This window comes from Muscardinus avellanarius (genome assembly GCF_963383645.1).
Source record: "Muscardinus avellanarius genome assembly, chromosome: 13".
Taxonomy (NCBI): domain Eukaryota; kingdom Metazoa; phylum Chordata; class Mammalia; order Rodentia; family Gliridae; genus Muscardinus; species Muscardinus avellanarius.
In genome coordinates, this window is record NC_137799.1 from 23,616,812 (window position 1) to 23,643,954 (window position 27,143).

Genomic DNA, 27,143 nt, shown 5'->3' on the forward strand with positions numbered 1-27,143 from the left:
GCAGTACTTCCTGTTTTAGTTGGGGAAACAGGTTCATAGGTGTTAATGATCAAGTTTTCATAGCTAGATGGAGGTTTAAAGCAGGCTTCCTAGCTGGGCAAGGTGACACATGTATGTAATCCCACTACTTGGGGATATGAGACCGGAAGATTACAGATTCAACACTAGCTGCTGTAGCTTAGACCCTGTTTCAGAATAAAAAACAGAATAGGGCTCTGCATGTAGTTCAATCTCTAGTACTACCAAAAATAAACAAACAAATCAAGCTCCCTCCCTGAAAAAATAAACAGTTTAATCACAAGTAGGTATTTTATGGAAAGGTAAGTAGAGTAATTCGTTATGTCTCATCCCTGTTTGAGAATTTGGGTAGGGCCTGGGAAATACAGCTCAGTGGTAGAGCACTTGCCTGGCACATGCCAAAGCCCTGGGTTCTATTTCCAGCACTGAAACAGCAACAAACAAAATAAAGGGGGGGGGGGCAAGAAAGCAAGAATTAAGGCAGTTAGAGCAGTGTTTCTTAATCTTCTTTCTCTTTCTCCCTTTCTTTCTTCCCTAAAGGGCCTTTTTGGATTTTTAAAAAATTTCCCGTAGCTGGGCATAGTGGCGCACGCTTGTGATCCCAGTACTTGGAAGGCTGAGACAGGAAGGTCCTGGTTCTCGGCCGGCCTCAGCTACTTAGTGAGGCTGGCGATGTAGCTCAGAGGTAATAAGCCCCTGGGTTCAATCTTCAGTACCATAAAAATAAAAAGTCCCCCTTAAATGTTCTATGAAATTTTAATATATCTGCTACATATCATAGCCCTCTAGCCTCAAGGTTTTTAACAGAAAACCATTAAATCCCAATTCCTGAAAGCCTGTTTTAATTTTTGGGGGGTGTTGATAGAGATTGAAGCCAGGGCTGCTTTACCACTGAGCTGCATTACAGCCATTTTGACTTTAAAACCAGCTTGTTAAGTGACTGTATAGTGACCTCGAACCTGCGGTCCTCCCATCAGCCTCCCAAGTAGTGTGCGCCACCTTGTCCTGCTGAAGGCACCCACTGTAATGGTGATACACAATTATTTTTACTTTTTAATTAGATTTTAGATAAAACAAGAGGAAAACAGCACCAAACCATGACATGAATCAATCAACTGGCAGTTTGCTAGCTCCGGAGCATTTATTAAACTTACCTTTTCGAATATATTTCTAATCAGCATTTATGATATACTTTGAAACAAAAGATTTTCCCTTTTTGGCAATATCACTTTCGTGGAGAATGCATGAGTTTTAGAGCAAGGTAGAGGAACAAAAAATTCTTAACTATCTTTGAAAGAAGCCGAGTTTTCACTTTGCCCTCTGTTTATTGCAGGCTTTCTTAGAAATGGCTTCTGAGGAGGCTGCTGTTACTATGGTGAATTATTACACTCCTGTGACGCCTCATCTTCGGAGCCAGCCTGTTTATATTCAGTATTCCAATCACAGGGAACTCAAGACTGACAATCTGCCTAATCAAGCCGTGAGTATTAAAGGCATTTTTAAAAATAGGTGTAAGAAGATATGGTATCTTAAAGTTAAGTTTTTATACTTAGGAACCTCTTAAAATCTCAAATTTGAAAAGAACTTTAGAAGTCAGTCATTTCAATCTCTTTGTTTTATAGATTTTGTAGGAAAGGTTTGAGAAGTTGAACCATGCTTGCATTGTGATACTAAGTCATTAATATAAGATGTTAATGAGAATTTTAGAATTCTAACGTGATTTTTTACTCTTCAAGGTGAATGTGGAATGTAGCCTATTACCTCTTTTCTATTTTTATTTTGATGTATGTCATTTTTTTGTTTTGTTTTTTCATACTAGGGCTGAACCCAGAGGCATTCTGCCTCTCATCTACACATTCAACCCCTTTTTAAAAATTTGAATGAGGGTCTTGGTTAAGTTGCTGAGGCCTCTTTGGGTTGCTGAGACTGGCCTCAAACCCACATCCCTCCTACCTCAGTCTCCCAAGTACAGGCATGTGCTACCACACTTGGCTTCAAGTTGAACCATCTTTGTGTTATTTCAAGGTTTTTTTTTTTTTTTTTTTAAATAGTAATTTGAGGTTACGTAAAGATAGGAAAACTTTTATTTTTAATTTTTTTTTTTTATTGGTGCATTATATTCATACAACTTATTGGGGTAAAAAACTTGTGTGTACAAACATGTACTCATCGCTGATTTAACCCCTACCCAAATCCCACCCCATTCCCTCCCTGTCCCTCCCTCCCTTGCTTGGCTTAGTGATTGACTTCGATATGTTTAAGTACATTGTGAGCTTTAGAGATTTTCCTCTTCCCCCCTCATTTCTCCTCCTTTAGGTTGTCTTGTTTGCTCCTCTTTTCTCCCTAACTCTCACATATTAGGGAAAGCATCTGATTTCTTATTTTTTGTGCCTGACTAATCTCACTTAGCATAATGTCCTCCAGTTCCATCCATTTCCCTGGAAATGACGTAATTGAGTTTTTTTTGATGGCTGAGTAAAATTCCATTGTGTACATATCCCACAGTTTTGTAATCCATTCATCTGTTGATGGACATCTTGGCTGGTTCCATAGTTTGGCTATGGTGAATTGTGCAGCTATGAACATAGATACACATGCATTAGTTTGGTAGTTTGGTTTCTTTTCTTTTGGGTAGATACCCAGCAGTGGTATTGCTGGATCAAATGGTAGGTGTGTTCCCATTCTTCTGAGGATTCTCCATACTGTTTTCCAAAGTGGTTGCACTAATTTGCAATCCCACCAACAATGTCTTAGAGTTCCCACTTCTCCACATCCTTGCCAGCATTTGTTGTTTGTGTTTTGAATGATGGCCATTCTAGTTGGAGTTAGGTAAAATCTCAGGGTAGTTTTGATTTGCATCTCTCTGATTGCCAGTGATGTTGAGCATTTTTTCATGCATTTATTGGCCATTTGAATTTCTTCTTTTGTGAAGTGTCTATTTAGTTCATTTGCCCATTTTGTTATTGGATGCTTTGTTTTCTTAGTGTTGAGTTTCTTGAGTTCTCTGTATATTCTAGATATTAGTCCTCTATCAGTGGTGTAGGTGGCAAAAATCTTCTCCCATTCTGTTGGCTCTCGATTGAGATTCTTGATAGTTTCCTTTGCTGAACAGAAGGTCTTCAGTTTCATGCAATCCCATGTATTGATTCTCCTTTTAATTTGTTGTGCCTTTGGGGTCTTGTTGAGGAAATGTTTGTCTGTACCTATGTGTTGTAATGTTGGACCTATGCCCTCTTCAAGGAGCTTCAAAGTCTCTGGTTTAATTTTCAAGTCTTTGATCCATCGTGAGTTGACTTTTGTACAGGGTGAAAAAGTGGAATTAACATCCAATTTTCTGCATATGGTTAACCAGTTTTTCCAACACCATTTGTTGAAGAGGCTATCTTTTCCAGTGTATGTTTTTGGCCTCTTTGTAAAAATCGATTGGCTGAAAGTGTGTGGACTTGTTTCTGGGTCTTCTATTCTGCTCCATTGGTCTATATATCTGTTCTTTTGCCAGTACCATGCTGTTTTTATTACAATGGCTTTGTAGTATAGTTTAAAGTCAGGTATTGTGATTCCTCCTGCGTGGTTTTTGTTGCTGAGAACTACCTTGGCTATTCTGGGCTTTTTGTTATTCCAGATAAATTTAAGGACTGATTTTTCTATGTCTGTGAGGAATGATCTTGGTAGTTTAATGGGCATTGCATTAAATCTGTAGATCACTTTTGGGAGGATGGCCATTTTAATGATATTTATTCTGCCAATCGATGAACATGGAAGGTCTTTCCATCTTCTAAGATCTTCTTCGATTTCTTTTTTCAGTGTTTTATAATTTTCTTTGTAGAGATCTTTTACCTCCTTGGTCAAGTTTATTCCTAGGTATTTTATTTTTTTGTGGGAGATCCTGAGTGGAAGTGTTTTCTGAATTTCTTTTTCAGTGGATTTATGGTTGGTGTACAGGAAAGCTTCTGATTTTTTAAGATTGATTTTGTATCCAGATACCTTGCTGAATTTGTTGATCAGTTCTATAAGCCTTTTGGTTGAGTTTGTTGGGTTTTCTAAATATAGTATCATGTCATCTGCAAATAGTGAAAGCTTAAGTTCTTCTTTTCCTACTTGTATTCCTTTGATTTCCTTTTCTTGCCTTATTGCTCTGGCTAGAGTCTCTAGTACTATATTGAAGAGAAGTGGTGATAGTGGACATCCTTGTCTCGTTCCAGTTTTTAGGGGGAATTCTTGAAGTTTTTCCCCATTTAATATGATGTTGGCAGTGGGCTTATTATAGATTGCCTTAATAATGTTGAGATATGTTCCTTCTAATCCAATTCTCTGCAGTGTTTTTATCATAAATGGATGTTGAATTTTATCAAATGCTTTTTCAGCATCTATTGAGATGATCATGTGGTTTTTGTCTTTGATTCTGTTTATATGATGAATTACATTGATTGATTTTCGTATATTGAACCAGCCTTGCATCCCTGGGATGAACCCTACCTGGTCATGGTGAATGATTTTCTTGATGTGGTTTTGAATGTGTGTTGCTAGTATTTTGTTTAATAGTTTTGCATCCAAGTTCATCAGAGATATAGGCCTGTAGTTTTCCTTCCTTGAACTGTCTTTATTCGGTTTGGGTATTAGTGTGATGTTGGCTTCATAGAATGTATTTGGGAGAGTCCCGGTTTTTTCTATTTCCCGAAATAGTTTGAGTAGTATTGGGATTAGTTCTCCTATAAAGGTTTTATAGAATTCACTTGGGAAACCATCTGGTCCTGGGCTTTTCTTTTCTTTTTTTTTTTTCTTTTTTTTTTTTTTTTAGTGGTACTGGGGTTCCTGGAAGCCCTTCTACCTCCGGGCTACACTCCCAGACCTATTTTATATTTTTGAAACAGGATCTCTAACGCCAGCACGGCTGGCTTCGAACCTGCGCGATCCTCCTGTCTCTGCCTCCCAAGCGCGGGGATTACAAGCGTGCGCCACCACGCCCGGCTGGGCTTTTCTTTGATGGTAAGCTCTTTATTCCTATTTCAATCTCTTTGATTGTTATTGGTTGGTTTAAGTGTTCTATATCCTCTTGACTCAGTTTAGGAAGGTTGTATTTATCTAGGAAGTTGTCAATTTCCTCCAGATTTTCCATTTTGTTAGTGTATAGTTTTTCAAAGTAGTTTCTGATAATCCTCTGGATTTCTACGCTGTCGGTAGCAATGTCTCCTTTTTCATCCCTTATCTTCATAATTTGGGTTGATTCTCTCTTTTTTTTTAGTTAGGTTGGCTAGTGGTTTATCAATCTTGTTAATTTTTTCAAGGAACCAGCTTTTGGTTTTGTTGATTTTCTGTATTGTTTTTTTATTCTCTATTTCATTAATTTCTGCTCTAATTTTAATAATTTCCCGTCTTCTGCTGGCTTTGGGGTTCAATTGTTCCTGCTTTTCAAGGGCTTTGAGGTGTGTCGTAAGGCTATTTATTTGAAGATTTTCTGTTTTTCTTATGTGAGCACTCAGTGCTATAAATTTTCCTCTTAATACTGCCTTCAAAGTGTCCCAGAGGTTTTGATATGTTGTCTCTTTATTTTCATTTGTTTCTAGAAATTTCTTGATTTCACCTCTTACATCTTCTATGACCCATTCTTCATTCAGAAGTGTGGTGTTCAGTCTCCACATGTTTATGTTGTTTCTCTGGGTCTTCTTATAGTTGATTTCTAGTTTCATTCCATTATGGTCTGAAATGACACAGGGAAGTATGTAACATTTTTTAAATTTGCTAGTGCTCATTTTGTGTCCCAGGATGTGATCTATTTTGGAGAAGGTTCCATGAGCAGCTGAGAAAAATGTAAACTCCGCTGTAGTTGGGTGAAATATTCTATATGTGTCCAACAGGTCCATTTGGTTAATGGTGTTCTTTAGTTCTGAGACATCTTTACTGACCCTTTGTCTGGAAGATCGGTCTAGTATTGTGAGGGGTGTGTTGAAGTCTCCCAGTATTATTGTGTTGGGATTTATGTGTGACTCCATGTCACAAAGAGTTTGATTTATGAAAGTAGCTGCCCCTATGTTTGGGGCATAGATGTTGATTATTGTTATTTCCTCTTGCTGGACTTTTCCTTTTACCAGTAAAATGTGACCTTCTTTGTCTCTTCTAATAAGTTTGGGTTTGAAGTCTAACTTGTCTGATATCATAGTTGCTACTCCTGCTTGTCTTCGAGTACCATTAGCATGGATTACCTTGCTCCAGCCCTTTACCTTGAGTTTGTTCCTATCTTTACTTGTAAGGTATGTTTCTTGTAAGCAGCAGATGGATGGATTCTGGCTTTTAATCCATTTTGCCACTTTATGTCTTTTTATTGGGGAGTTGAGGCCGTTTACATTCAGTGTGATTATAGAGAGATAATTTTTAATTCCCAACATGTTAAGATCTTATTTCTGTTTGAAATACTGTTTATTCTTCTTTGCTTAGTTGTCTGCTGGATGGGAATTCTTGTTTCTTTGGTTCTGGCGTATATTACCCATTTCCTCTTTGCAGTTAATCTCCTTGAGTATTTTCTCTAGCGCTGGTTTTGAAGACATAAATTCCTTCAGTTGCTGTTTGTCATAGAAGCTTCTTATTTCCCCATCTAATTTGATGGATAGTTTTCCTGGGTAGGAAATTTTTGGCTGGAAGTTGTTTTCTTTCAGAGTTTGGAATATGTTACTCCAAGCCCTTCTGGCTTTCATAACTTGGTTTGGGAAGTCGGAGTGATTCTAATTGGTTTGCCTCTGTATGTCACGTGGCCTTTTGTTTTTGTTGCCTTTAAGATTCTCTGCTTGGCTTCCACATTGGTCATTTTGACAATTATGTGGCGTGGGGATCCTCTTCTCTGATCCTGTCTAAAGGGAGTTCTATAAGTTTCCTCGACCTGTGTATCGACCTCTTGCTCTATGTCTGGTAAATTTTCTGCTATTACTTCCTTGAAGAGATTGTTGATCCCTTTGGTTTCACCTTCTTTTCCCTCCTCTATTGCAATTATTCTTAGGTTAGCTCTCTTGAAATGGGCCCATATTTCTTCAATGTCAGATTCCTGCTGTTGGGTTTTTTTTTCTAAATTAGAAACTATGCGTTCATTTTTAGAATGATCATCTTCAAGAAGCGAGATTCTATTCTCCATGTGGTCTAATCTGTTGTTTATACTTTGAATTGAGGCCTTTACTTCATTAATTGCATCCTTTATCTCTTTTTGACTCTCTCTAAATTCTTTTCGAAAGTCCTCTATTATTTCTAAAGTTATTTTCCTAATTTGATCTTCTAGAGATCTTTGGATTTCTGTGTTATCAGATTCTGATGTTGTGGTGTTGTTGGCATTCACTGCTCCATTGTTATTTCTCTTTCCCATGATTTTTGGAAGTTTGTGCCTTCTCTGGGTTCTTCCCTGAGTCACTACGAGTTCACTTAAGATGCTCTGGATCTCGAGTCTGTGGTATCTCAGTCACCACTAATCCTTTACTGGGTTGTATCACAAAGTCTCAGACCCAGGGAGTCATTCAAGGCTGCATAGACCGTGGGGTATGCCTAGTTGGGCGTTCTCCAGTGGGGAGTTGTGACTATGGTATGATATCTCTGCCACTGCCACTCCCCCACTGGGCTGCACTGCTAAAATCTCCGACCCAGGGAGACTATCTGCGCAAGTCCCTGGGAGTGCAGTACTGGGATTTCTCCCCTAGGGGCTGCAATTTGACTCACGGTTGTTGAGTGCGCTGATGGAGCTGTAGTGAACTCGGTGGATTCGCTGCTGCCGCCACTGGCAATATGGCACCACTGCCACACCCTCGGCCATGATGCGGCGTATTTCTTCTCTGGTTTTGAACTCCGCTCTGAGTCCTTGCCAGTTGTTCTGTGCCCGGCCCTTGGGAGCTTTAGATGTTCCCTGCACCAACAAAACTGCTGACTGCCGCCCGGCTGTTCAGCACCTGCTCACCTCGGCTCGCTGTCCACCCCTCCTCTCAGGCGCCTGGTGGCTGGTTGAGTGGGTTGGTCTAGGGCCGTCCGGTGAACTCACCGCTGCCGCCAGCAGTAAGACGCTGCTTCTGCATCCTAGGCCGCGAGGTCAGATTACCTCCTCTCTGGATTTGAGCTCTGTTTTGAGTCTCCCTCCTCTCTGGAGCCTGGTGCTGCTAGGGGAGATGTAGGCTGCGCTGCTCTGGCCACTCTGCGCCACGGCTCTGGCTGCTCCGCACCACGGCTCTGGCCGCTCTGGCTGCTCCGGCCGCTCTGCACCGCGGCTCTCGCTGCTCTGCACCGCGGGTTTGGCCACTCCGGCCATTCTGCAACGCGGCTCTGGCTGCTCCGGCTGTTCTGGCTGCTCCGCTCCGGCTGCTCTGGCCACTCTGCTCGGCTGCTCTGGCCGCTCCGCTCAGCTGTTCTGGCCGCTCCGCTTTGGCTGCTCCAGCCGCTCCGCTCCGTGGCTCCGGCCACTCCGCGCCGCCGCTCCAGCCAATCCATGCTGCGGCTCTGGCTGCTCTGGCCGCTCTGCTCGGCTGTTCTGAACCGGGGCTCCGGCTGCTCTGCACCGCGGGTCTGGCCACTCCGGCCGCTCCGGCCGTTCCGCGACGTGGCTCTGGCCGCTCCGGCTGCTCCGGCCGCTCCACGCCGCGCGGGCACGGCACTTCGGGCTGGTTTTTTTCCGGTGTCTTGTTTTTCCAGCCCTTTTTCTCTGTCCCTTGTATTTACCGTTTTTATTTCTTTGCTGGTGGTGTTTTCTGGCTCTGAAAGGCGCTGGTTTTGTGGTAGTAGAGTTGGATTGTTAGCGGGACTTGTAAGTGCTGCTTTCCTCCGTCGCCATCTTCCCGGAAGTCCAAATCTGCCAAACAAGTATATCTTAAGCGTGCTTTTTTTTTTTTTTTTTTTGGTACTGGGGTTCCTGGAAACTCTTCTACCTCCAGGATACACTCCCAGACCCATTTTAATATTTTTATTTGGAAACAGGGTCTCTTAAGCCAGCATGGCTGGCTTGGAACCTGCGCTATCCTCCTGTCTCTGCCTCCTAAGAGTGGGGATTACAAGCGTGCGCCACCATGCCCGGCTGGTTTTTTTTTGTTTATTGTTTTTTGTTTTTTGTTTTTTTTAAATGTAAAGAGCATGTTTGGCCTCTGTTCTTGCTCCAGGCAAAGAATTCCTCAACTTTTTCATTATATGTTGAAAGGCATTATAATGTAAGCAGCATTTAAATATATTATTTTTTCACATTGCTTAAACATGGACATTTACTAAGCATAATCCATGTTTTAAGAGATAATTAATGGCATATAATAAGCTATAAATGTGGACATAAGTACATCAGTTGTTATTTTTCTTTTCTTTTCTTTTCTTTTTTTTTTTTTTTTTTTTTTTTGCAATACTAGGGATGGAACCCAGGGGCATTCTACCTCTGAGAGGCACCCCCAACCCTATTTCTTATTCTTTATTTTGAAACAGGGTCTCACTCAGTTGCAAAGCGCCTCACTAAGTAGCTGAGGCTGGCCTCAAACCGTGATCCTCCTGTCTCAGTCTCCCAAATGCTGGGATTACAAGCGTGCGCCACCACACCCAACTTAGTTGTTATTTTTAGATAGAGTAGACATGCTTGGGATTGAACCCAGGGCTGTGCATGGTGAGCATGGATTCAGTCACCAAATTATATCCCTATTGCTTAGAGTAGACTTTGTAAAAATAAAAATTGTCATAAATTATAAAATATGTATAAACATTTAAACAATCTAGAGAAGTAAAAGAAAAAAAAACTGATAATCCATCTGCCTGGAGATAACCCATTTTGGTTTGTGCCTTCTCTTTTTAGTGTGTATATATCTATAAAATGGGATTTTGAAGTTTTGAAACTTCCCCTCCTCTCTAGTAGTTTATGGACATGATTTCATAACAGCAGATAGAATTACTTCATAATTTTTTTACTCACTGTATATTATTCCCTTGCATAGGAGAGCCGTAATTTATCTAATTTTCCTTTTGGTAGACAGTGAAATTGCTTTCTATTTTATGCTTTTACAAACAGTGCAACATCATATATTTTAACATATTTCCAACATTATCTTACTAGGTTACAGTTCTTACAGTGACATTTCTGGGATAAAGCATATGTATATCTTTTGATATATAAGATTTTTTCTGTAAAGATTATGTGCTGATTTAGAGTGCTACCCATAACTAATGAGCAAGCAGTTTTCCTGTCTTTGTCTTATGATAGGTGAAAAATTATATTTTACTGTTTGATTTTTATTCGATAATGAGTATAATATACTTATTTACAGTGATCTCAGTGCCATTACCTCTCATTTTTTAAAATTTTCTGAAATACATCTAACATTAAATCTATCATTTCTGTCACTATTGAGTTAATAGTACCCTTTAGTGGCCTTAGGTACATTATTGTAGTTGTCTACCACCATCTACAGAAATTTTTCATCATCCCAAACTAAAACTCCTTATTTGTTAAATAATAATTTCTCATTCCTACTTCTCCTTAGTCTCTACTTTCAGTCTCTATGAATTTTTCTGTTTATATAGTTTTTAAAATATTTTTATGCATATAATAAACTCTTGCTCATAATACAGTCTTTCTGACTTTGGTGCCATGCTCAAAAAGACCTCACATACTAAGATTTCATCAAACCATGCTATCTTAATAGTCTTATGTTTTGGTTGCTTTTGTTTTAATGTTTGAATCTTTATTCTATTAGTGATTCTTTTGACTTGGGGAGTGAGGACAGGGCTTCAGATTTTTTTGCCTGATGAGTTTCTTTTGCTTTTTTTTTTGTTTTGTTTTGTTTTTTCTTCTTTTTGCAGTACTTGGGATTGAACCCAGGGACACTCTACCTCTGAGCTGCAGCTCTAGCCCTGTTTTTTATTCTTTATTTTGAAACAGGATCTCACTAGGTTGTATAGCTGGCCATGAACCTGGGATCCTCTTCTCTCGGCCTCCCAAGTACTGGAATTGCATTATTGTTTGACTGACCTGCTTATTATCCACTGATATGAAACTTGCCCTTTATCATATTCCAGGTTTTCCATCCACATAGCATGAATACTTACAACATGAATATGTAGGTATATGCATATGTACACACACACACACACACACACACACACACGTACTTGTTGGGCGTATCCACGCTCTCCTCGCATGGCTTGGTCTTCCTGTGTGTTCCTCACGTGGCATTCACTTCATGTGTAGCCTGGGTTAATTTATGTATTCTATCTATTTCATTCTTGCTTCAATGTGTACTATACCTTAATTAATATATGGCAGTGTAATATACTCTTCAGATAGTAACTGATCAATATTTTTGTTTATAACTCCAGATATATTTCAGAATTATTTTACAACTCCTCCTTTCCCCTTAAAAAACACAGTTGGAATTTGATAGGTTTTATAAATTAATTTGGGAATCATTAACATGGTTATATTTCTCTCGTCCTTTTGAGAAAGAAGTTACAGTTTGTATGTTTTGTTTTACACCTTTGAATAGAACTTAAAATTTTCCTTCATGTAAATTCTACAGTTTTCTCATTAGTGCCATCCCTTAAGTATGTTAGTATAAATCTTAAAGAGGAAAAAATAATTTAATAAAGCTCTTAATGATTGGATTATTCCAGAGAGAAACAGTGAGAAATCCTAGTTGCTTGGCAACAGAGCCACCCAAATGACCTAGTTTATTCTAAGATAGCCTTGATTTCTTCCCACTACCTTTCCCATTTTGTTACTTTTGTGCAATCTTATGCATTGTATGTTTGATAAAATATAATCAAGTTTCTTTTATTCAAAGTCCTATACCAAACATAAAGTTGAATTTGAAGGTACCAGTTTACATACATAAAATGTACCATATTTCTTTTCTTTTCTTTTCTTTCCTTTCCTTTCCTTTCCTTTCCTTTCCTTTCCTTTTGTGGTACTGGGAATGGAACCCAGGGGCCTTCTACCTCCAGGCTATACTCCCCGACCTATTTTATATTTTATTTGGAAATAGAGTCTCTTAAGCCAGCCGAGGCTGGCTTTGAACTTGCACAATCCTGTCTCAGCCTCCTAAACGCAGGGATTACAAAGCATGCGCCACCACGCCCGGCACCATATTTTTTTTTTTTTTTAATTCTGACTGTCCCAGAAAACTAATAGATTAGTATTCCTCCTGGGCTTTGAAATAGGATATATCAAAACATGCACATAACTCCTTTTCTAGCTCATGGACTCTCTTGTTTATTGGGTCAGGTGAATATCGAGTATTTTTGTGTCCTTTGTTTAAACTAAATTATTGTTTTGTTTTTTGTGCTACTGGGGATTGAATCTAAGGGCATTTTACCTCTGGGGTACACCCCCAGCCCTATTTTTCATTCTTTATTTTGAAACCAGGTTTCACTAAGTTGTTGAGGGCCTCACTAAGTAGCTGAGGCTGACCATGAACCTGCAGTCCTCTTGTCTCAGCCTCCCAAGTACTGGGATTATAAGCGTGCACCACCACTCCTGGCCAAACTAAAATTAAATTGTTCCTTCAGTATCTGTGGGAGGTTGATTCCAGGAACCCTTCCTAATACAAAATCCTGAAGTCACTTACTCCTACACATACTACAAAATATTTTTATTTATTTATTTGTTTTTGTGGTACTGAGAATTGAGCACAGAAATGTTCCAACCCTGATTATAACCTCAGTCCTTTTTATATTTTATTTTCAAACAAGGTCTCACTAAATTGCTGAGGCCAGCCTCCAACTTGGGTTCCCTCTGTCTCAACTTTCCAAGGACTGAGATTACAGGTATATGCCACTGCACTCAGCTACTTGATGTCACTTATAGATTACTCATACTGTATTCATTGTATAAAGTATACTTAATGCTGCTAAATCATTGTTACTCTGCATTGTTGAGGGAATAGTGATAAGGGAAAAAGTATGTGCATGTTCAGTACAGATGCAGGGTTTTTTTCTGAATATTTTCAATCATGGTTGGATATAGAAATTACCGACATGGAGGGCCAACCTGGCCTGTTAAAAGGGAGGAGAATGGGGCTGAGTGTGTAGCTTAGTGCACTTGCTTATTAGAATGCGCAAGATCCTGGGTTCTGTCCTCAGCACCACAAAAAAATAAAAAATTAGAGGGTTCCTTATCATCTGTCAGTTTTTATCATGGACTTAAAATTTCTGTTTTGTTTTGTAGATTATGTTTTGTTATTACTGTTTCATTGCTCATTTTGACCAATAGAAGCTTTCTTCATGTTGGCCTCTGCATCCTTTGCCAGCTCTCTGTCATTCTTTTAACACTTTCTTGTGTTTTGGCAAAAAAAAAAAAAAAAAAAAACAAGAAAAACACAGAAATCTTTCACACTCATCTCAGTGCTTTTCCAGCACTGGCTCTAAAACCAGCCATTTTTTAGAGTGCCCTGGTTCCTCTTAGTGGAGAATGTTACTGAGAAGTTTATCTGCCTACCCTTTTTTGGACACCCCTTGCCAGGCTGTCCTTCCATTGATTGACCTTCTTACTCTATTCAGACTCCTGATGTCATACCAGCTCATTCCCTCCCCATGGACCTCTCCTCTCCTTACTTTATCATGGTGGCTACCTATACCTTGTGGACCCCTCCTGACTCCTTTGCCAGGCTCCCCTTGCGCTGGATGCTCTTTTTACTCAGGTTCTGGCTGTCAACTGAGCCATCACCCACACATACATATATCCTCCTTCCACAGACTCCCCTCACCAAACAGCCCTGCGATGCGGTGCCCTCCTCGCGGTGCTCAGGCTCTGATGCTTCATGCCAGGGTGCTTACTTGTATGATGGCCTATTCTCTCCCCTCTGAACCACCGCAACTCCTTTCCTTCTTGTTCATGCTTATTGTACCCCGAGGCTTTAGAACTAAATCATTCAAGAAGGGAAAGGAAGAGTAATATCGAGGGACTTGAGTGATTTCTACATGGTCTTTAATATTTCTTTTATGTCTTCTTTTCTCATTGGTTTTCTTTTGGGGGGGGAGGTACTGGGATGAAACCCAGGGGCACTGTATATCTGAGCTACACCCCCAGCCCTATTTTTTTATTCTTTTTGTGGGTCTGGGGATGAAACCCAGGGGGATTTGACCTCCAAGCTACTCCCCCTGCCCTATTTTTTATTTTTATTTTGAAACCGGGTCTCACTGAGTTGCAAAAGACCTCACTAAGTAGCTGAGGCTGTTTGCAAACCGTGATCCTCCGGTCTCAGCCTCCCAAATGCTGGGATTACAAGTGTGCGCCACCACGCCCAGCCTCATTGGTTTTTAAAAGTTAAATAAATAAAATTTTTTTCCATATAGTTTTTTCATTTTTTCAAGTAATTGAAAGCATCTTTCTTAAATGCAGTAATAATAATATTTATTGCAGTAAAGTAGGTCTTTGTCTCTTGACTCATATCAAACCTAGGATATTTGCATCCAGATAAAGTGAGGGGTATGTGCATATTTTTAAAAAATTTAACTGTTAATTCATAATGTTTCACATCAGCTGATCTTCAGGACTCACATAATGCTTCTACATAATAAAAAGCTCCAATTTGACTTGTTCTGTAGAGAGCCCAAGCTGCACTACAGGCTGTCAGTGCTGTCCAGTCAGGAAACCTGACTCTTCCTGGAGCTCCTTCCAACGAAAGCACGATCCTACCTGGGCAGAGTCCTGTGCTCCGAATAATCATTGAAAACCTCTTTTACCCTGTTACTCTGGAAGTTCTTTATCAGGTAAGGATATGTACACATGATTCAGAGTATATGTGGCCTTGGGAACTTTCAATGCTTAATATCTGTGTTCTTTTAGGTTGTTGTTTTTGGTTGATATATTTTGTCTAAATAACAAAAAATTGTCTTTACTATCTTGTTTTATACAAGAAATCATATCAGTTTAAAAAAATATTTTTTCCTTGAGCACTGGGAATTGAACCCAGAGGCATTCTACCTCTGAGCTATACCCCCAGTCCTATTTATTTTTATTTTGAAACAGGGTCTTGATAGGTTAATGAGATCTCATTATTTGCTGAGGCTGACCTCAAACCTGCACTCCTCCTGTCTCAGCTTCCCAAGTACTCAGATTATAAGTATGTACCACCATGCCTGGCAGAAATCATTTTTAATAGCTCTCTTTTTTGAACTTGAATGCCTGATTTAAAAAAATAAGTGGGTAGGGCTGGGGGAGAATAGCTTAATGGTAGAGCATGTGCTTAGCTTGCATGAGGCTCTAGGTTCAATTCCCAACACTACATAAATAAAGCCCAAACGTTGGGAGTTGAGAGAAAGATACAGGTAATTAATTCAGTTTTTTAAATAAAACTAAGTATGAAAAAAACAAAGCATGGAATTCTATACAAAGCCCAGGCAATAGTTGTTCCCTAGAAAACAATTCCCTAAAGAGTACAACTAATTTATTTCTGTTGATCCCTTCTCACATTTGGATATTTTATAGTTTAAAAACTCCAAAGGAGCTGGGTGGGCATGGTAGTGCACACCTGTAATCCCAATACTTGGGAGGCTCAAACAAAAGGATCTCAGGTTTGAGATCATCCTTAGCAACTTAGTGAGGCCCTCAGAAAGTCAGTGAGATCCTGTTTCAAAATAAAAAATAAAATAGGTAGCTCAGAGGTAGAATATCCCTGAATTCAATCCTTAGTACCACAAAGGAAAAAAATTTTAAAGGGAAGCTATGTGATAAATCTTTATATGTAACATGGATGTGTCGTATGCATTATGTTAAATACTAACACCAAACATAACCTTTATAATATTTTTAAACTATCTTAGCCAGGCGTGGTGACGCACGCTTGTAATCCTAGTATTTGGGAGGCTGAGACAAGAGGATCCTGCAGGTTCGAAGCCAGCTTCGGCTACTTAGTGAGGCCTTTACAACTCAGTGAGACCCTGTTTCAAAATAAAGAATAAAAAATAGGGCTGGGGATGTCGGAGGTAGAATGCTCCTGGGTTCCATCATCAGTACTGCCCAAAAAACAAAACAAAACAAAACTATCTTCATAAAAGGCATTCCACCAAATAAATCATGGTTTATAATATTTAGAATTGGCCAGGCATGGTGGGACATGCTTGTAATCCCAGCATTTGGGAGGCTGAGACAGGAGGATCACGGTTCACAGACAGCCTCAACTAGTTAGGCCCTCTGCAATTCAGTGAGACCCTGTTTCAAAATAAAGAATAAAAAATAGGGCTGGAGGTGTAGCTCAGAGGTAGAATGCCCCTGGGTTCCATCCCAGTAGCACACACACACACAAAAATATTATTATTTTGAATTTAAGAACTAAAAGGTCACGTAATTATATAATTTTGTAATGTCTAAACAAACTGAAAAATAGATAATTGGGAAAGTAATAACTATTACAGAGAGTAAAGAACCAGTTAAAACTGCTCATTTTATAAGGTCCAGAGTTTTATTTTTGAATGCTTGTTATATTTTAACTAATATTTCATATATACATAGCCTTAAAATATTACCATTATTTATTATCTTTGTATATAATTATTTGATATATAGATTCAAAATCTTTAGTAAGTTTCTGTCCACTTCAGCTACCTACTGGTTCGATTTCATTTTCTTTATCAACTCATATATTAAAAATACTAAAGTTAATAAAACATTTTATGCTTATTTTCATTTAACTTTTTTCTACTTTTAGATTTGTACTTCTTAGTGAAGAGGTGTGTGTCTGTGTATGCATGTGTGTGCAGATATGTGTTTAGGAATTGAAATGGCATCTTATCCTATTCTCATATTTTACAAATCTGCAATCCTTGGAAGCTTACTTATTTTTCTATAGTCATCGTATCACTTGGTGATAATGCTGAGGCGCACTTTCCAATACAGATCTATGCTGTGCATGTAAATATTAAATGCACTGTTAGTAGGCCATTTTCTAAATAAATGCGTTTGTGAAATGCGTCCTAGGGAGGACTGTAATGGTGATGTCCGTAGCCACTATTGCCCCCTTGAGGGGCTCAGCAACTGCTTAGGTGATTGTTTTCATTGTTCTGGTGACTTTTCTTTTTTCCATTTTGCCTCAAAAAGTGGCATTGAACACTGTGATCTATCTGCAGGTGTGTATCATTTGCTATTGTAACACTGCACCTTGCTAACCTACAGGCTTAGAAAAGATGTTCTTATACCTGTGACTCAGTACTGCCATCACCCAGCAGTGAGCATAGTCAGTATCATGTGGTCATATCCTATCATTCCATTTACCATCTTCCTTAAAGCAGTAACAAACATTATTCCAAGCCCCCCGAGATCACTGGGTTCTCCAGGACAAATTCTCAGAGTCCTGAACAGGAACTATCAGATTAGGACTCTTAAGCCTTTCACCTCTAACAGACCTTCTTTTAACTCTTCTTCCCAGGAATAATGGAATAAAAGAAACTTTACCAAAGCCTGAAAGGCCTTCAACATGCAAATATCCCCCCCCTTCTCTTTATCCTAAATACCAAGAACTCTTCTGCTTATTCAACCCCCTGGCTTTTCAGGGCCCCTGCCTTTCTTCCTCTCTCCCCTGTCCCTTGCCTATCCTTAGTTCCCTCTCTATTTCTTAGGCCTGGGATACTCTTTACCCAGTAGTTTACATTCAGTTTTCATCTCAAATGTTACTTCCTTCAGGGTTCTTTCTCTGATTACAGTAACTAAGTCCTCTCTCCTAGCACTCTGTCCTGTTAATTAACCAAGAGGTAGCATACCATAACAATTATGGACCCAGGGTCTGGAACTGGTAGGGAAGTGGTAGAAGTAGTTTCTACTACTGCTTCTGTAACCTTGGGCAAGTAACTTACCCCAATTTTATGCGTGTTTGTTTGTTTATTTTGGTGGTACTGGGGTTCCTGGAAGCCCTTCTACCTCCGGGCTACACTCCCAGACCTATTTTTATATTTTTATTTGGAAACAGGGTCTCTTAAGCCAGCGCGGCTGGCTTCAAACCTGTGTGATCCTCCTGTCTCCACCTCCCAAGAGCAGGGATTACAAGCGTGCGCCACCACGCCCGGCTGTGTTTTATTTTTATAATGAAGATGAAAGTGATATTTATACCTTTATTGTGAGGGATCATATGAGTTAATGTGGTTAGAGCTCTTATTACATGTAAACAGTGCCTTTATGTATTAAATGCTCAAGAAGTGTTCTAATTATGCTAATAAAATGCAATATAAATTACTATTCCTTGCTCTTTGTTCTTACAGTTTTTGTGAATAAGATAGTTATTTCAGAAGTAATAGTGTGAAACATAGTGAACACTGTGTTAGGAAATATATAAAAGTATGGAGGTGGTTTATCTGTTATAATTAAGTAGCTGATTGTCTTAGTACATTATTTGAGAAGAGTTGGCCTTAGTTCAGCTGCTGTCTGGTATCTGTAGACCCTGGTGTTTTAGCTCGTGCTAAGGGGTTTGAGAGTGACTGAGATGGGAGGAGTGCTGTTTTAGATGAGGGAAGCTAGGGAGTTCAGTTCAGTATGATGGCATCTGAGCAGAGTAGCCTTTAAACAGACCCTTGAAGGATATGTGTGTGTGCGTGTTTGTGTGTCAGAGCAGCCTTTGAACAGACCCTTGAAGGAAGTGAGGATATAAGTTTACATGTATATGCAGAGAAATAGTGATCCATTCAGAAACAAGAGCGAATGCAAGGTCCCTAAGATGGAAGTGAGCTGATGTGTTTAGGTATCACAAAATGAAGGCTAATAATGCCACTAGAGTAAGCAGACTAGGAAAGCTATAAGCAAGAGGGTGAGGGCAGGGGCTGTGAGCCAGGCAGTGCAAAGCTTTTGTAATTGTGTGTGTTGGATGAGGTGGAAAACCACTGGGGGATTTTGAATAGAGATTTGATTATTGATGTTGTTGATATAAATGGTGTGATAATAAGAAATGTCAGGAGATGAGGTTTGAGAGGTAAACCAGAGCAAACTGTTTATGCTTACCCTGCAGATGATAATGCAGTAAAGGATTTTTTAAGCAGAGGGAAACATAATCTGACTTACAATTTAGGACACTACCTGGGCTGCAGTATGAAGGGGGGCAGCTAAACTGGTGTTACATGCTCCCGCCTTTGCTTTCAAAAACAAGTTTAGCTCTGATCTTTTGGGGGGAAACACTCAGTTGATACATGTGTGAAATATACATAGATGGATGGCTTCCAAAAGTGATTCAAGTAGTTGAATAAATATTACAAAAAGGTTACCACGTTAATGCGTTTTAACTGCACCTAGCTCAGTGACATTAACATTTATTATAGCTGTATATGAAGTGTCTCCAAAACATGTGTATTGAAGACGTGGTCCCCAGTGTAGCAGTGTTTAGTGATGTGGCTTTCAGGAAACAGTTGGATCATCAGGTTATGGCCTCCTGAGCGGATTAATCCATCGATGAATTAGCCATTTGAATGTACTGTTGGGAGGTGATGGACTATAGGACGTAGGACCTAGTTGAAGGAAGTAAGGTGCTGAGGGCACGCCCTAAAAGGATGGGTATTTCTTGTGCCTGGTTGGTCTCTCTGCCCTTTCTTCTCCACTGGCTACTGAGATCTGAGCCACTTTCCTGTGCCATGCTCTTCTGCCACGATGCTCTTCCTCAGGTCGGGCCCAGGGCAGTGGAGCTAGCCGGCCATGGACCGCAGCCTCCTAACTGCAAGCCAGAATAAGTCGTTCCTTTAGGCGGTTGCATTTTGGTCACAGGGACAGAAAGATGACTAGCGCAGAATTGTTTTCAGCCTTCACCAAATGCCATGTTTCTAGAACTTGTTTTCATCTTTCCAAACTGAAACTCTTATACCCAATAAACAACTCCACGTTCCTCTCCCTTCCCAGCTCCTGCCAACCACCATTCTACTTTCTATGAATGATATATTTCACTTAGGATAATGTCTTTAGAGTTTATCCATATTGTAGCATATATCAGAATTTTCTTTAGAAAACTGGATAATTATACGCGTGTGCGCGTGTACATGTGAGAGAGCAAGCGTGTGTGTGTGTGTGTGTGTATGATATTTTGTTTATTCATCTGTTGATGAAACACTTGGTTTGCTTTCTCTTTTTGGCTATTTTAAGTAATGCTGGTGTGAACTTGGGTATACAGATACCTCTTTGAGTCCCCATTTTCACTTCTGTGGGTAATATACCTACAGGTGTGGAATTGCTGAGAAAGTTTTTTCTTAAATTTCTAATTTATTGAGAAACTGCCATATTGCTTCCATAGTAGATGTAATATTTTACCTTCTCGATAGCAGCTTACAAGGGTCTGTTTTCTCCATATCTTCCCCCAACACTTGCTGTTTATTTTATGGGCACACATTATCCTAGTGGATGTAAAGTGACTACTCAGGTAGTAGCAATGTTGACCATTTTTTCGTGTGCTTATTACCTTCTTTGGAGAAGTGTTTTAAGTCTTTTGCTTATTTTTATTTTTTTTTTTGTGGTAGGGACTGAACCCAGGGGCATCTTTCTTCCTTCCTTCCTTCCTTCCTTCCTTCCTTCCTTCCTTCCTTCCTTCCTTCCTTCCTTCCTTTCTTCCTTTCTTTCTTTCTTTCTTGTTGTTGTTTTTAACAGGCTGGCCTCAAACCTGCAATTCTCCTGTCTCAGCCTCCCAAGTACTGGGAATACAAGTGTGCACCACCATGTTCAGCTTTGCCATTTTAAGTTGGGTTATTTCTGTTGGGTTCTAGGTGTAGGGGTTCTTTATAAATCTTGGATATTGACCCCTTACTAGAAACATGACTTGCAAAGCTTGTATCCTGTTCTATTGGCCGCTTTTTCACTGTGTTCATAGTGTCCTTTTGATGTCCCAAATGATTTTTTGTTGCCTGTGCATTCTTTCTGATAATTTAAAAAGCAGGACTAATTGCTTTCTCAGGATACTCTGACAAGTTACTTAATACTAACAAAATATCAGCATAGACAAACTTTTTCTTAGAAGCAGAACACGTTTCTTTGCTCATTTATTTCTTGGCTTGTTAAGATCCAAATTTAAATCTGAGTCTGGTAGCACATGCCTGTAAATCCCAGTACTTGGGAGGCTGAGACACAAAGAAGATCCACAGTAGAGGATAGCCTCAGCAACTTACCAAGACCCTGTGTCAGAATAAAAAAGGGAACTGGGCATGGTGGTACACATTTGTAATCCTAGTACTTGGGAAGTTGAGACAAGGGTGCAGGTTCATGGCCAGCCTCAGCCTTAGTAAGGCCCTCTACAACTTAGACCCTGTTTCAAAATAAAAAGTAAAGTAGGGTTGAGTGTGTAACTCAGAGGTATTATGCCTCCAGGTTCAATCACCCACTACAAAAAAAAAAAAAATCCAAATTTAAAAATATATTGTTTTATACACTTAAGTAGTTTTTCAGAATGAGATACTAGTAACTATAGCCATTAATCTTTGTGGCATTGAGATGAAACAAGGATTAGAAAAGCATTGATAACTAGCAGTCTGTTGGAAAGAATTCCCCTATGGTTTATTCCACTTCTCAGAAGATACTCCAGCACAACTATTCTTTTTTTTTTTTTTTTTCCCCCAGTACTGAGGATGGAACCCAGGGGCATTCTACCTTCAAGTTCCACCCCCAGCCCTATTTTTTATTCTTTATTTTGAAACAGGGTCTCACCAAGTTGCAAAGGGCCTCACTAAGTAGCTGAGGCTGTCCAGACAGCAAACCCGGATCCTCCTGTCTCAGCCTCCTGAATGCTGGGATTACAAGCATGCGCCACCAGGCCCGGCTCCCAGCACAACCGTCTTGACCACCCCATCTTACACTCCAGTTCATACTCATCCCTTCTCCTCTTTTATATTTACTTGTAACACTGTATGACTAGATATTACAGCACTTATTTATGCCCTTGTTGTCTGTTTCTTCATGATGCAGAGACTTTTCTCCATTTTGTTCACTGCTGACTTCCCAGTTTGGAGCGCCCAGTGAATGTTTGATGAGTTAATAGAACAGCCTCTAATTGAACATTTTCTTATAGTTTTATCTATGAAACCTTGCAGAAGTAGGTGTTGATTCACAGGATGAATGATTGGTCCATTTGACTCCCACTTCATTCATATGCTTTAACACCATTCTTCCATACTGCCAGTTAATTTCTGTTGTAGTCTTCTGTTTTAGTGTTGTGCCATTTATACATGCTATAAAATAGATTGCATGCTTTAAGTTCTGTCATGCGCTGGGTCCTGTTCCAAGATATGCATAGGTATTGAAACATTAACATCTTAGGCTTATCTTAGTTATTTTAATGTATCAAAAGTTTAATGTAAAATTATTTTTTTTAAAAGTGGGATTCATAAGTCAAGTTACATTTATAAAGGTATGTTAGCTTAATGTTTTCCTTAGACTTAATCTAATGTGAACTTTCTTTCCAGATATTTTCTAAATTTGGCACGGTCTTGAAGATTATCACCTTTACAAAGAATAACCAGTTTCAAGCCTTGCTTCAGTATGCTGACCCAGTGAATGCACATTATGCCAAAATGGTATTTATATATTGTTTTCATTTTTCAGTAATCACTCACTTTTGTGATACCAAAGGAAACCATCATGTCTTCTCTCTTCTTTCAGCATAACATGGCTTTTTAAAAATTGGGATAAGAATCAGCATATTTGTTATTTTAACTGTATAGCACTTTGTGACCTTTTTTCTAAGTTAAAGATTATTACTTTTCTCATAGGAAGTGTGTTCAAATCTCCTATCTCCTCTCAAATATCTGAGACTTACTCCTGTTTTGTTTAGAATTGAGTTCAGTGTGGTGACATTTGCCTATAATCTCAGTACTTAGGAGTCCAAGATAAGAGGGTCACAGGTTCAAAGCTAGCCTCAGCAATCTAGGCTCTATAAAACTCAGCAAGAACCTGTTTCTAAATAAAAAATAAAATAGGGCTGGGTGTATAGCTGTGGGTTAGAATGCCCTTAGGTTCAATCCCTGTTACCGCACACCAAAACAACGAGGTTGAGCATAGTGCTTCCAGTGTGATCTAATAGTCTGTGCCTTCATCTAATTGTATTGAATTTGCCAAAGATGAGTTCCACTTTTAAGAAACATGCTGCTGTCAGTTCACATTTTCCCCAGTAAATGAATGCTTGATTTTTTTTTTTTTACTGATAAGGTATAAAACTTCATTTGAGTATATTAGACGAATCTGTTGAGATCTGTCATTAGCCCTAATCCTATCTTCTATTGGTTTCTGAATCATTTCTAGTTTATACTTAAAAATAGAGATTAAAGTTTTTAATGCTTTTGTATACCATGTAGTGTCTGGCACTCGATGAGGAATGTTGCCTACCTGTGCATACTATTTTATACCATTATAATAGCATATATTTGCCAATGACTTGTTGTAAGTCAGAAATTCTCACACAGAGATAGGTACTATAGATCACACTGGGAGGAGGTTCTGCTTCTGAGCACCGCCCCCAGCTCTTTTGTTTTTTAATTTTTGATTCAGGGTCTTGCTGTATTGCTGAGGCCTTGAACTTGTAGTCTTCCTGGCTCAGCCTCCTGAGTACTAGATCATAAGTGTGCACCACAGTGCCTGACTCATGTATTTGTTTTATTTGTATGTTCCTTTGGTTTCTGGTATCTATCATTATTGAGTACTTGTAGAAACCATAAGCAGTCACAGATACCTTGTTAGTAAATCTTTATTTTTGCAAAGGGAGAGGTTACTGGTCTTTGGTCACACTAACTCCAGATTCCTGTCAGCTTATTATTCAAAGTATTCCAAGATAAATCTACAAAATAAAAAAAAAGCGGAGATAATATTTCATATGTTGTGTCTCTTACAAGTATCAGTTGCAAAGGCTTTGATTCATCTTAACCTATATAAGTTATACAAAAATGAACTAAGATTAAATGTGAAATTAGTGTGTCTTCAAACATTTGCTGTAGCCAAAATAACCAGAATAATAGCTACTATTTCTGTACTACTATACAGTAGTTTCTTCACGTTGATTTGATCCTACCACAAATAAGTTAGCTATCATTGGTCATATTTTACAAATTAAAACTGAGACTCGGACGTTTTCCTTTTCTCCCTTAGACTCAGTGACAGAAGTGTAAAGTACACTTAGGTCTTTGGCTTTAGTCAGTGCTCTGCGTGTCTGATGGTCAGTGTGTCAGAGTAGAGGCTGCTTGGCTCATTGGAAGTGTTGTTGTCTTGCCAAACATCAGTCCCTCTCTCACATGCTCTAGGCTCTGGATGGCCAGAATATCTATAATGCATGCTGCACTCTGCGCATTGACTTCTCCAAGCTCACCAGCCTTAATGTGAAATATAATAACGACAAAAGCAGAGACTTCACTCGCTTAGACCTTCCTACTGGTGATGGCCAGCCCTCTCTTGAACCCCCTATGGCTGCTGCTTTTGGTGAGTAGTTCTTTCTGGGTCACAAAGAGCAAACTTTCTGAAGTTATAAGTTTCATTTATTAATCTATATAAGTTAGCATTCTTGGAGTCTCAGTATTTCTAAAAGAAACAAGATTCATGGAGCAAAGCATGCTTATTAATTAAGTCTTAGGATTAGGAAGTTCTGTTAGTTGACAAAACTAGCAGATAGCTTGAATTACTATTTATTTATTTTTGGTGATACTGGGGATTCGGCTCAGGGGCATTCTACCTCTAAGTTACATCCCCAGCCCTTGTTATCTTTTGTTTGGAAACAGGTTCTCTCACTACATTCCTGGGGCTGTCCTCAAATCTATGATCCTCCAGTCTCATCCTCCCAAGTACTGGAAATTAAAGGCATACACCACCATGCTCAGTTCTACATTTTTTTAAAACAATAATTACTCATAAGCTACTCAGCTATTTGCTTTCAATTAATTGTCTTAAAAATTAACATTTAAATATGCTGATATACATGCCAAACTTGGTGGCCCACACTTGTAATCCCAGTACTTAGTAGGCTGAAATAGGATGTCTGCGCTCACAAACAGCCTTAGCTACTTAGTGAGGCCTTCTGCAACTTAGACTTTGTTTCAAAACAAAGAAAAAAAAGATAAGACTGGGGGTATAGCTCAGAGGTAGAGTACCCCTGGGTTCCATCCCCAGTACTGAAAAAAAAAAAAAAGACCCACCAAAATAATAATAGTGAATAAATCAACATCCTGATTTATATTCAACAGAATTTTGCCTGTAGTACTTTTTAACTAATGATACTTTAGTGACCTAAATTAGTGATGTATGTTCTTTATTCAAAGAAGAGGATTTATTTTACCTTGTTTGCACTTTTTTCTTTTCTTTTTTTCTTTTCTTTTCTTTTCTCTTTTTCTTTTTCTTTTTTCTTTTTTTTTTTTTTTTTTTTTTTTGGCAGTACTGAGTGGGATGGAACCCAGGGGAACTGTACCTCCAAGCTACACCTCTAGTCCTAATTTTCAGTCTCTCTATTTTTGAAACAGGGTCTCACTGAGTTGTGAAGGGCCTCACTAAATAGCTGAGGCTGTCCACGATTCTCCGGTCTCTGTCTCCCGAATGCTGGGATTACAAGCATGCACCACCACGCCCGCCTTTTATTTTGATTTTTAATCATTGAAATTTCTATCTTTATTTTAAAGTTTATATGCAGTTAAATTTTGCATTAATAAAAATACAGCCTTCTGAATATATAGCTTTGAAGTGCTTTCTTCTTTTATTTAAAGTAAACCTGTAGGGGTTGGGATGTGACTAAGTGCTAGAGAATTGCCTAACATGCATAAGGCCATGGGTTTGAGCTCCAGCGCTGCAGAAAACTAAAAATAAAAAATAAAACTTTATTTAAAGGAAAATGCAATGGATGACCCAATTTGGATATATCCTTAGGTTAATATGGCTGCTTTTTGTGTTCTTTTCAGTGATCTCTTTTGTGTGGGTTCCACATGTATTCCAACACAGATGATTACACATTTGTGTATTCTTGTAGTAATTATCCCGAGTTTGCCCCTATTTTCACTTGTGAGCATATTTTACTATCACCTCAAACTCAGTATATCCCAAACCAATTTCACCATTTTGCTGCTAGAGCTGATTCCGCCATTGGAACTAACTTCTATTTTTGTTTCTGATAAACAGTCACCAGGCTCCTTAAAAGAAAGAAGCGGCCAGCAATTGTTTAGAATCTACAGACTAAGCGTTGTGCTTTTCAATTATGTAATGTCTAGCTCAAGTTTTCCTTTGCCTCCAGAGAAACCTTCTTAACCAATTATAGCGAATCCTCTGACTCCTTCTTAGTCAACTTGCAATACATTTCTATTTATACCACTAGATCACCCTTAATGTATCAGTCTCCTATCATTCAGACTTTTACTTTTTAAGCCTCTCAAAAACAAAAGTTTTGTCATTTCTTTTTATCGGCACAGTACCTCACAGATATTTAATAAGGTTCAGTAAGTATTTGATGATTTTTTAGAAAAACAAATGCTCCGAATAAGGACTGACCAGAATCTGGGCCTGTTCTAGACTTCATGAATAGCTAAACTTGTATGGTTTTGTTTGTTTGTTTTAGTGGTACCAGGAATGGAACCCAGTGGCTTTCTACCCCTGGGGTGCACTCACAGACCTATTTTCTATTTTATTTGGAAACAGGGTCTCACTGAGTTTCTGAGAGCCTCACTAAGTAGCTGAGGCTGGCTTTGAACCTGCACAATCTCCTGTCTCAGCCTCCCAAGCACTGGGATTACAAGCGTGCGCCACCACGCCCGGCTTCTAAGCTTGCATGTTTGAACTCAGTTGAAAGGGGTTAGCCTCTGGAGGTGGCAGCGACTCTTATACATTAAGGATCACCTATTCAATAAATATTTATTTCATAACAGTTATATTTTCTTTATAATAAATGCTCATGGCCACTTTATATTGCTGTGATTAACATGTACAGATGGTAATGTATTTATTTTAGCTTCTCTTCCTTGCTCATCAGGTGCACCAGGTATCATCTCTTCACCTTACACAGGGGCTGCAGGATTTGCCCCAGCCATTGGATTTCCTCAAGCAACAGGTGAATCTTTTAAAGTTGAATTTGAAATTATTTTAAATAAAGTATTTTATTTTGTAGGAACTGTCTGAGATGAAATTTTGGGAGGATTTAAAATAAAAACATTAAGTATATGGCCCACAGAAGTGACTTGCATGAGCTGCGCCTATCTTTGGTGATAGGTTTGTTGATTATGTGTTGAACAGACCT

General features: G+C 39.1%; 1 protein-coding gene across 3 annotated transcripts in view; it reads left to right on the forward strand.

The window, feature by feature from the left end:
- PTBP3 (polypyrimidine tract binding protein 3) overlaps positions 1-27,143 on the forward strand; it is a gene marked incomplete at its 3' end in the record, with an annotated part of 108,249 nt that overhangs the window by 67,719 nt on the left and 13,387 nt on the right. For 2 of the 3 annotated variants that reach the window (XM_080708573.1, XM_080708574.1), the window contains exons 4-8: positions 1,352-1,498; positions 14,548-14,712; positions 22,354-22,464; positions 24,181-24,355; positions 26,880-26,957. In XM_080708573.1, coding sequence (XP_080564699.1) covers positions 1,352-1,498; positions 14,548-14,712; positions 22,354-22,464; positions 24,181-24,355; positions 26,880-26,957 — 676 coding nt within the window. The remainder of the gene's footprint in view (positions 1-1,351; positions 1,499-14,547; positions 14,713-22,353; positions 22,465-24,180; positions 24,356-26,879; positions 26,958-27,143) is intronic. The other variant, XM_080708575.1, reaches the window with a different exon arrangement.